This window comes from Nothoprocta perdicaria, unplaced genomic scaffold (assembly GCF_003342845.1).
Source record: "Nothoprocta perdicaria isolate Ctin4 unplaced genomic scaffold, notPer1 scaffold_62, whole genome shotgun sequence".
NCBI lineage: Eukaryota > Metazoa > Chordata > Aves > Tinamiformes > Tinamidae > Nothoprocta > Nothoprocta perdicaria.
The window spans coordinates 1984745-1999116 of NW_020455888.1; the positions used below are offsets into that span (position 1 = coordinate 1984745).

The 14372-nt window shown below is 39.1% G+C and overlaps 1 protein-coding gene across 1 annotated transcript in view; it reads right to left on the reverse strand.

The window, feature by feature from the left end:
• Positions 1-14372, reverse strand: part of FLT1 (fms related tyrosine kinase 1) — a 109684-nt gene that overhangs the window by 78997 nt on the left and 16315 nt on the right. Inside the window, exons 3-4 of the mRNA XM_026049819.1 lie at positions 13885-14105; positions 4701-4825 (exon numbers count right to left, since the gene is read on the reverse strand). Coding sequence (XP_025905604.1) covers positions 4701-4825; positions 13885-14098 — 339 coding nt within the window. The 5' untranslated portion in view covers positions 14099-14105. The remainder of the gene's footprint in view (positions 1-4700; positions 4826-13884; positions 14106-14372) is intronic.

Here is a 14372-nt window from a genome sequence, read left to right on the forward strand (position 1 = left end):
GGAAAGGAAAGGAAAGGAAAGGAAAGGAAAGGAAAGGAAAGGGACATGAACACTTATTCTGAAGCTGACAGGTCACAGTGCACGAATATCTTAAAGTCATTACATTTGATGTAGAGTACAAATGTTTAATCCACAGAGGTTCCTTGAGCACTTTCATTGAGAACCTGAATGAAGGAAGTTACAATGTCTAGGGGCTTTGAAAAGATTCCTAGAAATATTTTTACACTTCACATTTGCAGAGGAAAAGTGCTCAGTGCTTTTTAAAATAGGCACTTCCTCTGAAGTTGAGGACCCAATAACGTAAAGTTGTCAAATATTTCAAAAACTTAAGATCTGAAACCCAACACAGATTAGAGTATTGCCACATCAATCATTCCTCTTTGCCTGCAGTATGAGGAATAATCTATGTTAACATTATTTGGGTTTTAAGCCCGTTTTAATATTATACTAGAGAACTTGAAAAGGCAAACCAGGCACATGCATTGAAGTTTAGGGAACACCTCTTGCTTTCATGCCAACCCTCTTTTGTCATTATGCAGTCTTATTGGCATAACAAATACACTGTTCGGAGGGCAAGGAGATCAGCAAAACCAAGACTACAAAGCATGGCTCTGACTCTGTTTTTGTTAATTAAAAAAAAAAAAAAGAAAAAAATAGTGCAAGTAGCATGTGTTTKAAGACTGTATAGCTGAGTTTCATTTAATTAGTGCCCTAAGCAGTGCCCTGGCATTTTTACTCACTTCCACGTCTAGGTCCGCTAACCCTCTTGAACCATTGCCTCTTTCTCTCTGTGCTGCCAGCCTCCCTATGAAGTCTTCATCCCTTTCCTCCCTTTTCTTTGAGCCTGCATGCTGGCCAGCCCACTCCTTCCCACCAACAGGCTCTTATGGATGTTTGCCAGCGGCAGGAGAAGCGCGACCACCCAACACTTTCCTGCACAGCAGCCCTCTCCCAAACAATCCAACCTCAACACATGTGGAGAGCTGCCCTTAAGACCACCCCTGCTCCTCTCATGCCGTTTCCACCACTAGAAACACACCACGAATCAAATGGACAACGGTTACAGTGAGCACAGAAGTGTCGCGGTAGAATTCCTTATCTTTACAACAGCTGATAAGAGGCTATAATAAGCATGTAAATCACAGAGGAGGTGTGTTTTACACACACAAGAAATAGTTCGTTGTGTTATAGCTATCTGGCTACCATTCAACACTATCTTGRACTTTAAGAACTCTGTTGCCATTCCTGTTTCTAAATAAAGCAAATATCTGAGCTTTGTTTAGCTGGTTCATAGTTATATTTTTCAAGATTCAGATGGATTTATCCTCTGCTGCTTTGGTAGAAACCAAACTACTTCAGCATTGATGGAAAACATCTGAGTTTTCAGGTACACCACAAAGAGCAAGTCAAACCAGATCCTCCATAGACTGATATTTCAGGGGAAGGCACTCCACACTCATTGGCTCATTGGCCAATTACTGAATTTGTGCTACCTTAGCCTCAGAAGTGGKAAAAAAACAAAGAATACCCAAGAAGTGTTTGGATCTTGGAAATAAAGTGCTTACAAAGACCATATGTTGCAGCACTGAAATATGATCAGTTGTCTTTTCATCCAAAAGGTCCTTCTGTCCTGGAGGCAAATCATTACATGTAAAATTTACCCACCTGACTCTTTGGAAAACAGATGTGCATGAAGATGTGCACAAAAGCAGAAATGGCCATATTTTGGTTTCTGCTGAGGAAAACTTTAGAAAACTGAGGTCTATGACTAGTAAAAGATGCCCTGTGACATAGCTAGTCTCTGGTTACATCAGTGGAAGAAAGACCAAAGTACTGCAACAAGCCCCTTTCATAGAAATACCAGAATTTTCTCTCAAAGAACAAGTTCGACAACTCACTCTCATCCCTAAGACCCTTCCTAGCCCRAATCTCTTTGCTTATTTGCTTTTCCTGGTTACTTGGTCCTGCTCCAGGCTACTCTCCTCTGCTGGTTGCACTGGTTCAGGTAGCCTGTCTCACACTCTTAGAGGAACACAGTTTCTTTGCTCTGCCCTAAGCAGAAAGACCTTGGCCTCAGGCCACCCTAGAGCATTTTAACCAAGGGGCATTAAGATAGTGCGATCACAAGGTTTTGAAAATACATGCATAGTCAATAATACATAGCCAAGGTATGGTTCCTCACGTCTCCAAAGAGAGATTGTATATGAAGACCATCTGAAAGCATTGTAAAAATGTACATTAGAGTTTTGTATGCTTGTCTTTTTTTTTCACACCTCCCCTTCCACCAATTTGGGAAGGATGATGTGGCATTATTAAGAATTCAGAACTATGCCTTATTTGCCTTTATTCCTGAAAAGGTCATTGTTGATTTTTGGCAGAGAAGCTGAAAGAAGAGCGAATAAAGGGATCAAACCATCCCTGTGATGCTTTCACAGATGGGCAAAACAAAAGCAGAGGAAGAAGCAAGGGAAGTGCATACTTTGGTCATAATAAAATTTATCTCCTTTTAGGGATTGCAAATGAAGTTGCCAAAAAGCATATTGATGAAGATGACTATTTTAGGGGATCTGGATATCTGCCTATKAAGTATTTCAGTGGACTGACATTCTCTACAGTGTAGTTGGTACAGGCATTCAGCCAGAACAACACAACATCACAAGAGGACTGACTAAAGTAGAGGTCCAGTTTTAGCAATAAAATCTGTAGCGTTGAACATGGATAATAAACCTTTCTGATACTGATGCACTAACAGTACAAAGTAGCACTACATGGGAGTAAAATGCTGTAGGCAGTGTTCACGTGACTTTACCAATGAGCTCTTTCAGAAGGGAGAGATTACAGAAATTATTCCATATTTTCACTTCCTGGCAATAYCGAATGCAGAATCTAATGACTCTAGTGCTGAGGGTGGTTTTCCAGCTCCATGGATGCATTATGAGGGCACTGACTTCCTCCTTTATTGCTAAATGGAAAACACAGGATAGTTTTTTTCCCAACTCTCCAGAAGTAGCRTGCCTGCAGCTGTGAAATGCGTTTAACACATCTCTTAGCTGTTCTATGAGCAAAGGAATATGCCGGAATCTTCATACATRGATGTCATAACTTGATAAATAAAGTAAGATATGATGTGAGGTATTGTAGTTTAGATACTTCAGGAAATTCTGGGATGGATTAGGGAGCATATTTATTTTTCCTGGAAGGCAAAACATATAAGCAACCAATCCTTTCTGTTAAGCATTGGCTCCACCACCTCTTTCTCCTTCCCAAAGCATTACACCTGCTTTTAATGGTGTAAAGACTCATGCATCTTACACCCTGACCTCAAACTAAAGCCAAATTCACATAAAAACAGAGAGCAAATATGACACAATCTTCTCCAAACAAGGAGGAGAATTTTATTATGTTTATTAAGAATGAAGTCTGACGGGAATTTTCTCAGTTAGGAATTTAATGTGCTGAGATTTCAGAGGCCTTTTAGAGATTTTTAACACTACAATACTCAAATAAGATCCCACTTTGCAATATATATCATATAAAGTATAAGCTAAGCCTCATTTTCTTTTGATTCTATAGTCACAATCTTTGGCACCATCTGCCTATGGTCCATATCTTGATGGAAAGCTCCCTGTGATCRTGCACATATATATAAACAATCTAGGTTATAATACTTTATTTTGTCTGCATTTAGATTTTATTCATGTGAGCTAACAGTTGGAAACCAAGAGGCTAAACCAGCACTAATATTAGCAAGCAGCACCATGTAAAATTTGTAAACTTCTAAGCCAAAATAAAACACATGGTTAGTGTAAATCTGCAATCAAAGAAGCGTCAACGACTTATACTGATTTAAATAAACATCTTATAGTGGTATTGCCTGTCTGTTGCATGTTATTCTATAAAAATGCAAATTTCTCTTTCTAGTAACAATGTTGAACACTTACTCTATTATGTGCAGAACTTGCTTTATTTTGAAATAATAACCGGCACTTCTACGTAATTTTTGAGCCAAAGAAAAAGAAGTTTAAGAAGAAGTGAAATTCTCTATACCAAAGCCATTACTATATACATACAGGTCAATTAAGTTCCTTGAGATTTATATGCATGGCAAAGAAATAATTGTGCTTTCCCACATGAAAGCATCTAGAATTTCTAAAACTGCCCAAAAGAGAAATGAGAAACCAGTGTAGCCTGGTGATCAGTGCACTTATAGAGCCAAGGAAGTAGCAAAGTTGCCGGTTGTTCTGAGATAATGTAAAGATCTGAAAAATTATCTTATACCATCCCAGAAAATCTCCAGGCCCTGCACTTTCTTACTTCTAAAGAAGAGGAAAAGAGGAAAGAGAAGGAAAGGTAGTGGAAAACGTGGGAGCAYGTCTCATTTCGTGAAAGTAAAATCCCTTCCAGGGCTTAAGAAAGCTTTCTCAGCAAAAGTTTATTAAAATGGCATGAAACAYTTAAGGTGCAGAACTGATGGAGCCCTTTTCTCAGATATCAGACCAACCCTCCCACCTCCAACAGGTGCACACTGACAGCAGAAGGAACTGAGGAGTAACAGAGGATGCTTATATAATAAAAAATACCTAGACTTTATATTTAAAAACTGCTCAGTTGTTGAAATATTTCAAAATCATTAAATAGAGTTGCAAACAACAGAACTTTTTAAAAATATAGCCCTTTCAGAGTACATTGGCTTAAGGTACCTTTTTCAAAGTGACAGCGGTGTTGGGTGCTGTAACTCTGCATGGAATGATCATTTCTCTTCCCACGGTCATGTGTATTATTTTAGGTATGTCACTATGCATCTCTACAAAGGGATTGCCTGTATCTGCAGAGGAAAGACAAAAAGAAAAAGGTTAATATCTGAAAGGTTAATGTGTGGGAAATATAACCATGGATATATCTTTGAAGGAACTGATTCACACTGTCCATAATGATAGCTAGAGAAAGTCCTCAGATTATGCTTTTATTTACTTTTATCTAAACAAGTTCATTACAAGGCTATGGAGAGTTTAAAAATACATTTGTTATTACCAATAACAAAATTACTACCAGTAGCTGTGCATTGATAACTCCTTTAAAACAGAGGCAAGTTAAAGGACACTTTTTCCCTTTACAGCATGTTCTCTATTGCTGGGAGTGAAGCAGTTTCTTCTTATTGGCCATTTCTAGTCTATTATTACCAGGAGAAGCAATTAGATGGGATGTAAGCTGAAAATCACTGTTCAATAAAACCCTTGCACAGAGCATGTTCCTGCTCCTTCAAGGAAATCAATGGGAAATCAATGGGAAATACCTACTCTTAGCCCACAGAATAGCAAGAGTTAATCATCACTCCCCTTCTCGCTACCACAATACCTATATGCCTCTTTTGTAAGCGACAAGGTAAATGAAAATGCCAGGAAAACATTTATTTCATTCAGCTCAATAACTGAAGCTTGGCAGAGTCATCTGGTGTCCCTTGAACAATCSCTTTGACAAAGGGCATTGTCCTGAATAGCTGGCGCTGGGGCCAGGGGACATCGCTGGGACCAAGGGACATTGCTGCTGCTATTGTTTGTAGCTTTTAACAAAGAGGGGCTCGAGCCACGGGCTGACTCCAAATCTTCTTTGCAGGTGTTCGAATCTGACAGCTTATTTGGCCTCACAGTGCAGCCAGCCTGCCCCAAACCTCACATAGGAGACTGGCTTTTTAACTCTAACATAGTAGAATATTTAGACATTAATTTCATGCTTATCTTCAGCCCCAATGCATTTTTTTTTCAGGTATATCCTAATATTCTCAGTCAGTCAATATCTTACATAGGATTCTTTCTCAGGAAAGAAACTGAGTAAAGAAAGTAAGAATTGACCCTTTTTTGAAAAAGTAAATTGGAGTACTTTACTGAAATGTTCTGGTCTCAGACTCCTGCACATGGATCTATTTTGGCTGATATAGCTCTTTCTTTAAACACATTGCTTTCCTTTCTCTTTCAAAAGTAGGAGCTGCACCTCCCAGTGTCATAAAAATATCTTGTCTTTAAGATCTTCTCTTCTTATATGCAAAGATGTTTTCATTTGAGATACTAAACAGGAAGAGGAGTAAATTCAACTTTAATTTATATTAGTGTCTGATTGAATCRTTGCACAGCGTTCCTAAAATGAAAGACTATCCCAATACTTCATTTAACAATAGGTGTTAAATGTCCACCAAGATAGCAAAAGGAACTGAGGAGTAACAGAGGATGCTTATATAATAAAAAATACCCTAAGGACTTGTTAGTCTAACATTTCCTTTGCAATATGATTCAAAGAAAGACCAAGAATGGACCTGTTTGTAGCATGACAAAAAGAACCTTTTCTGTTTTCCAGGGGCTGCAACCATGGGAGAGGTCACCTGCCCTTTCACATCCCCAGACAAATGGATTTACTGCTCCCTAAAGACTCCTTCGTCCTTGTCACAAAACTAAGAGCTCCTGCCCCAAACCAGCAAGCTTTGCAAAGCAGTTTCCTGTATCTGCAGATCGTTCCAAGTGAGGAAGAGCTGCTCTGGAGATTACCGGAGCTGCCGGCAGACACAGTGTCACCACTGGCCGATGCCAATACCGAGCYGAGGGGGGCTGTGCAGGATCCCTGCCCATCCCAAGGCAGGGACAGGAAACGAGCACAAAACGCCACGCTTGCTCTTTTCCTTTTTTTTTTTCCTTTGCTGGAAATGCATGTTCACGCCTGGAGAAGTCAATGAAGTGCTGCATGGAAGTCAAGTGAAGTGTCCCGGCTCCAGGCGTCCGTCGGCGCAGCCTTCCCGCGCGCTCATGAGGCGCCGGGACGCGGGAGCCCCGCGGCTCGCGTGCAGAATTCCCATTGACATCAGCRGGGACTTCCGCCGCGGGCCGGAGGGCAATCGATGGCCCCGAGTGCTCCAAATGTCTTCCTGCTTTTGATTAAAAGGAATCCGCATCATGTTTCCTTGCACAGTTTTGTTTTCATAATGAGCGCGGAGGCTTTTCCTGATTCCCTTTGATTTTATTCTTCTTGCTTCTTAATGGCTATAAGGGGATACTCTTGGTGCTCCGAGACCAGAAACTGGGGCCAGGTCTCCCAGCTTGGAGCAGCCAGAGCTGAGCCCACTTCCAGACGTAGAGTCTTTCTGCCCCCCAAGCAATAGCAGAGCTCACTCCGTTCTTCCTCTTGGCCTCCCATTTCTATCTGCTGTCAGTGGCTACGGATACATTTCCCCTAATTCCTTCCTGGGGGGAGGTAGAGCCTTCCTGGCTGGAACGTGTTCCTCACCTCCCACTGGCAGTCCTCAGAGTCAGCTTCAGGAAAGGAATTTCTCAGCTCCTTAGGCCTTCTTCACCACACACGGTTTTATGCTCGGAAAGCTCTAGGCATAACAGGAATGTCATGGTGATCCAGACCTTTTAAAGGGGATGGGAAGAAAAGAGCCAAGTGGGATTCTGACTTCCAGTCGGCTGTTCTGAGAGTGTCTGACCAATCTTGAAATCCATGCGAGTTCCATCAGTCTTTAGAATGGAAAATCCAATTGAGTTGACCTTGTTTTTCATTTTTTTTTTTCTTTCGGAGCTGCTGGTAAGGGTAGAAAATAAAAGATGGATACCCTAGAAGATTTGCATATGCTAAGTTGCTTTAAAATCTCTCTTTTTTTTTTTTTTTTTTTTTTTTCCTGTGCCTGGAGATAAAGAGTGTATGTTAGTTTGACCATGTTCCTTACAATAGCTCTCATTTACAATCAACTTGAAACCACAAGGAGCATTCATGAAATCACAAAATCCATGAAGGTCACTTGCTATTATTGTTAAAGAACATAAGTAGCAGGTTTTTTTTCCAAGCTGGTTGGCAGCCATATTCAAATTTGATAAGAGACTGAACACAAGCAATATCATGTCTGGTATCAGTAGAGTAGTCTATCTCTAGTATCAGTAACCAGTCCAGGCTATTTCTGGGCTTTTACAAAGAAGTAAATCAGCCAGCAACATAATACTAGTTTCAGAAAAGATTAGAAAGTTCTTTATTTCTGCATTCTTGGCTACATTTTTTTTTTTAAATAAACCCAGCTATAGTTACTCACATAAAGAGAGAAGAAAAGTCTCTCCAGGAAAGTTTGAGGTCCATCACTAGAGACTGATGGACCTCAATAAATTTCTCCTCTAAGGGTTCTCCAATATACCAGCTTATATTGAGCCTGTCATTAAGATTTTGTCAGGCAAAAAGAGCTGAGGCAGTTTCAACATATTCACATAAAACTTCTTCCCCAAGCACACAAACAGGACCAGATTTATTATTATATGTACTTGTAAACTTCACAAAAGCTAACAAGCCAATTGCCAAATTCCTTTCCTTGCACTGATGCACCCTATTTAACTTTAGTAATTCTGGCTATATCATTAGGGTTGTTCAAAATTAATTCAAGGAGAGCCTTGCTCTCTGAGAATGGACTTTATCTCACCTCTACATGTATAATATTGACATCTCTGTCTGAGCTTAGTGTCCAGCCTGCTCAAGTAGTCACTGGAAAGAAAAAAAATAAAAGGAATTCTGGCATGATGACCTATCTGGTTAGCTTCAGGATGAGAAGAATCATGTCCTAGAAAAGACATTTATTGAACCTGCTCACATGCAGATGTCTGTGTTTGCAAGGAAAGAAATCCCTTTCTGCATGTCTGGAAGGGTTGCACGTCTTGCTCTCTGCAAGGAGGGCTTTTCTACCCTGGTCTCTCCTTAGCCTATAAAATAACACCCTTTTATTTCGAACACTGTCTAAATATTTAAGGAAGATTCAAGATTTAAGTTAACAGACACAGAAGTCTGGGAGAAGTAAAAGGAGGACAATATTTTATGTCTGGAGCCCATTCAAAYATAAGGCATTGTGGGCATACCTATAGTGCAATTTCTAGCTAGGGTTTGCTTGTTCTCCTTTTGAGGGAATTTACACCAGGCTATTAACTATCTAAGTCCATAACACACTTAAAACATGCTTACACTTGTTAAGGAAAAATATTCTTATCCATGTTAGCCAGGAAATTCACAGCAGAGCAATCACGATGATGAGCAAGTTATTTCTTAAAAAGGTTAATGGGCATTCAAAACATTTGTCCAGATACAACCATGGTTTATCTTGGAGAAGTATTTCTGTTTCACCAAGAGCGATAAGCTTCCCGTGTGAGGAAGCAGGACCTCGGCGAGCTCAGCGTGCAGCTGTGGAGCCTTGTGGAGGCTATGCTCAGTGGTGACRCTACTCGTGACCACAGCAAATACAAGTGATTTATGTCCAGGAATCCTAAAGGGCTCTGTTTGGCGACAGGAACTTCATTAGACACTAAAAACGTGTCCACAAACAGCTGTAGCACAGTTTAGCTTCCACTAGTTTCCTTTTTGCAACCGAAATGCTATCATATTATTGACTCTGATGTTGTTAGCCAAAAATGTACAACTCATCCTACTGCTGTGCCAAAAGCAAAGAAAAAATGAAAAGCATGATTGAGGAAAAGGTTTCTGGCCTATCAGGTTCCTCCATTGCTTCCTTACTAAGTTATTTCTGGATAAGAAAAAAGAGAAGAATGAGAAAGTCTCTTTCTGCTCATACTCAGGGCGTTCTGTCTTGCTACTTTTTTTTCTCTGCCAAATTATTTTGACTTTGAAGTTTCTGATCTTGAAAAAAAATCCTTCCAGGGAATTCTTTTGATGTCCTCCCTGTTCTGTGATGGAGAACGTTTTGAGTTATATGGGAACCAAACCATTCAAGTTACAGGTTAAATGGCTAACTAAATCCATGTCAGTTGTGGGGCTGGATCCAGCCCTCTGCCAACAACTGGCCCTCCCAAAGGAGAATCCACACTCAGCATTTGCAGAAGGCAATTCTAGAGTTCGAACAAACACTCAAAAAAAAAAAAAAAAAAAAAATCCCACAAAGCATCAAGTGTTTTTTTCATGTCACAGGTCTGTATTTGGAAGCACTCACTAGTGATAAAGAATTACATTTTGGACTGCCCAGCTTGACACACCTCTCAAATATCCACAGTTAATAGAGATATTTGAAATTCTCTAAACTGCTGACCAGAGTGCCAGCAAATGGGTCACTTTACAAGGCAGAGCACCCAGATGGTCAGCACATGTGCACATGGGGAATACAAGGAGAGACGAGAAGAAGAACAAATTTGAGGAAGAGTCAAATTAGTACCCTGAAACTAGAAAACAATTTCACATGGAGAAAAAATCTCTATTGTAATAGAATTAAAACATACTCTTGTATAGCCTAAAGTTATTGTTATCACAAGAGGAAACAACATTTCAGCTTTGATTCAYTTAAATTTCTGCAAAGACATAACCTTGATTTGATATATAAATGTAATTTAACATATTGTCTTTTCTCTGCCCTACCATGAGAATAGGTGATAAAATACTAAGAAGAAAGAGCCCATGAGAATAAAGAATGTAGAGAACTGCAGATTTTCAAGGAAGAAAGAAAATAAATGAGCTCCAGCAACTAGAAAAAGAGCATCTTGGAGCTACCAGAATAAAGGCAGATAGAAAGACGAGCCTTCACACGGTCCCTAGGGAAATCTGTGTAGGCTTCAAAATAGCCTACTGATAATTTGGAGTTGCTTAAATGTCTTTGTTCCATAATGATCTCTTTTCAAGCAGAAAATTCTCCACATCGTACTCCAACGTACACAGAAATTATTCATTACAAATCTTTCCATTTAACTACCAGGCTGCAGTTGTGTAACCAAACAGACATCAGAGCCCTTTTCCATTGGAGCAAATGAAGAAATTGGCAAAGAGGCTTTGCTGTGTTTCAGATTTTTTCCCATGGCTCATGGTGGAAGTCAGGACGTGAGTTTTCTATGAGCAAAGTCCAAGGCTCTTTGGAGAATTAATTTCTCCTGCTGGATGCCTCTGTCATGGAGCTGTGTGTGGCCAAGTGTTCCTGTGATACAGTTCCTTGCTCCCTGTGCTACTCAGTGGTGACCTCTCCACCCAAAACTCAGGCGCTGTCTTGACTTGCTCCTCAATGGGATGTTGGAACCCTCCATGAGGAACCCTCAATGGGATGTGGGAACAGTCAGGAACCAGCCTGACTGTTCTTGATCACTCCAACACTAGACTCCAGAAATACTTTAAATAATGCAGGAGCACATGGATTCGCAGTCCCCCTCTTATAAACTTGTCTTCTGCCATGGTATATTCTTATTACGGAACCAAAGAACTTAATGGTTTTATTGTTTTTTATTCACTTCATATTCAGTATCACTTCAATTACGGAAATGAATAACATTTTAAAAACAGTAAGTGATGACTTCCTGTACAAACAATATCAACTTTCCTGATTCAGGTTCTGTGTTTGTAAATAGCAACTATTTGTTCATCTGCTGCACGTTGAGACATGGGAAAAAGGCGCCTTGGTCATCCACATGGAGCTGATACGGGAAATGGCCTGACACAACGTCCTGCCACAGGAAACAATCCAAAACTAGGAGTGACCCAAATTTTACAAATGTTTATTTCCAAATAAAATCTATTCCCAGAAATCCATTCAAAATAAAATTAAAATTCAAGAAGCATGGTCTTAAAAGGTTTCCTTTGTCCCCATCTTAGCTCGCTTGAGTCAGATATTTGAACAGCACGCAGGGCTTCAGTTAACAAGTTGCCAATGACTTACATTAAGAGATTCAAGTGTTTTGGTTTGGGAGGTTACAAATGCCAGTGCTATACTGATCAAAATAAGTAGCACCCTTTTATTTTTGTACTCTGAATAAATGGAGTGATATTTTTAACAGGCATTTTATGAACCTCCCTCATTATCGGTAAGTTGCCAAACTCATTTATGTGCTTACTAGGACATAATCCTAGTGATAAGTGCCACAAATCTGACTTTCAACCGAAAGGATTGTCTAAAAATTAAGATTATTAAGATGCTGAAATATGATCTCAGATTGTCTCACAAAGATTTTTTCTTTCTTGTCAAGTAAGGAAGGGAGTGAAGCTTCATCTAATTCCTACATTCAAAAGTGATATGAACATTTAATACCAATATGTTTTTGGAAAATGGACGTAACTAGAACATTCAGGCCCTCTGTTTTATCTGGGGTTTTTTTTTTGTTGTTTTGTTTTGTTCTTGTTTGTTTGTTGGGTTTTTTCTTTTTTTTTCTTTTCTTTTTTTTTTTTTTTTTTTTGTATGTGTGTGGCGTGGGAAAGGGAACTGATCAAAGTTTCCAGTGAATTCTTATGTTTCCAAAATTTCCAAAATTTCCAGTTTCCAATGACAGGTTTCTCTTCCATCATGTGAATCCTTTAGGCAGATAACCGTGTTTCATAAATTGACTTAGGTTGTCTTTCATATGTAAAGAAGCTGCACACAACTCAGGAAGAAGTGAACAAGTTAGAAAGATTGTGTCTTCCATTTATCATAATTCAGGATCCAAAAGAATTTACACCTCAAGACCAGGAAAACATGAAGGGATCTCATATACTGTGAAAACTGTTTTAGTACAGTGGTTCTCTGGCAGGATTCCAGGTATCCTTGCTCTTCTCATGTTGTAAGYGGAGAGGATTTGGGGTAGATCTCAGTTAGAGAGGAGGTCCAAGGTAGAAGGCTCAAGGATATGATCACAAAATGGGAAACATAAAAAAAAAATCCAAGAAAATCACAAGTTTTGCAAAGCAGTGGGAAATGTTTGCCACTAGATGAATAACCTACTTTCATTCTGCTTCATGGTGCTTCTGCAGTCGGTGAAAGCCAATTCACAGCCAGTGAATTAGGACAGTAAGGCTCACGTAGGTAAATAGCTGGGTGAGAAAATATTCTGCGCTATGTTTCAGATGTGAAAAGCAGGATGAACAGCATGAATTATTCAATAATTCTCATCAAGGCAACACACAATAACCAAGAGCAGTATCTTATTTTCTATCACTGCAGTGAGAGATCCACTTTGTTCTGCTTTCTCACAGCACCAGTCCCACACTTCATGTCACCAAAYGGAAACAAAGGCTAATTCACTCTGATGTGAACTCGTTAGAAGAAGCAGACACGTAATTTGGAAAAAATCCAGTTGCACATTCTCTCTAATCCAGGCTCCCAAAATCTGTGAATCATGATGCCTTAATCTACTAACTTTTATTTTGCTGTAAAAATCAAGACTAGGATACAAAGTTAAAATGCAAAACCTAGAGGSCTTCTTTTATTATTATTTCAATTGAATTTAGTTGTTCTGAGAAGTGTCTGATTAATATCCTGGAAGAAAACAAAACCAGCAAACAACCTCTATTATAGCTTAACTGACCTAATTCCAACATTTCCCACATATTGCACAATAACACACGGTTGTACATAGCTTGGGTCTGCTTCTTTGAGATTTTTACAATCTTTGTAACATGAAGCAAGTTAGTTTTTAATGAAGCTGATGTGCAAATGCTAACTTTCTACAAGATAAGAAAATCCTGTGATGTGGAAAGCAGTATCAGCATCCTTCAACTGTCTAGAAATCTACAGTCATACAGTCACAGTTTAAAGAAGACGTTGTGACAAAGGTACAGTTTTCATCAAACAGTATTTGATTCTGTAAAACATGACTTCTCTAACACCCATTTCGGGTTCACTTCTAGTCTACTTCCTTGTGAAGTTATAGCTACTTGAATTGACTTGTTGGATTTGGTCTCTTTCTTTCCTCRTTTTTTTTTCTCATAAAAGATAAAACTTTAGCATTTGTATTTGCAAGATGTAAGAAAGCAGATTTAATATAATAAATTGGTAATTTTTCATCATATTTTGCAAGGCTGAAATCATTGGAAATCCTGTATTTCACCATAGCTGACGTGCATTTTTTAAAATCCATTTTGCCACATTGAAATGAAAGTTCCAAGAAGTGTTAAAAAAAGTAGTCTTACCATTAATAAATACATAGACAGTAGATTCCTTCTTCTTTTTCACAGCACTTGTTGGATATTTGCAGCTATAGCTTCCAGTGTCACTTGCTTGAGTTCTGCTCAAGGTCAGACTACTACAAGACTGCTTCCCATTTCTTCCACAGTCATATTTAATTACTTTCAGCCTTTCGCTATCCTTACTTAGAGTTTCAGGCAAAGACCATGAATGAACCATTTCCCCCCTGCAAATACAGATAAGGAAGCAGAAACAATTATGTTGGTCTGCAATTATATAGCTTAGTTCCCAAGCTTTCTTTTTTATTATATTAGGCTATTTCTGGGGTTCTCTTTTATCTTGTTTTCCAAAAACAACAACAGAAACAACAAAGAACTATTAAACAATTGCCATTGAAGTTCACTCCCCACCTTTCCCCACAACGTAAGTTTTTTTTTTCCTAATTACAGAGAAAGAAAAGAGAGAGAGAGAGAAAGAGAGAGAGAAAGAGAGA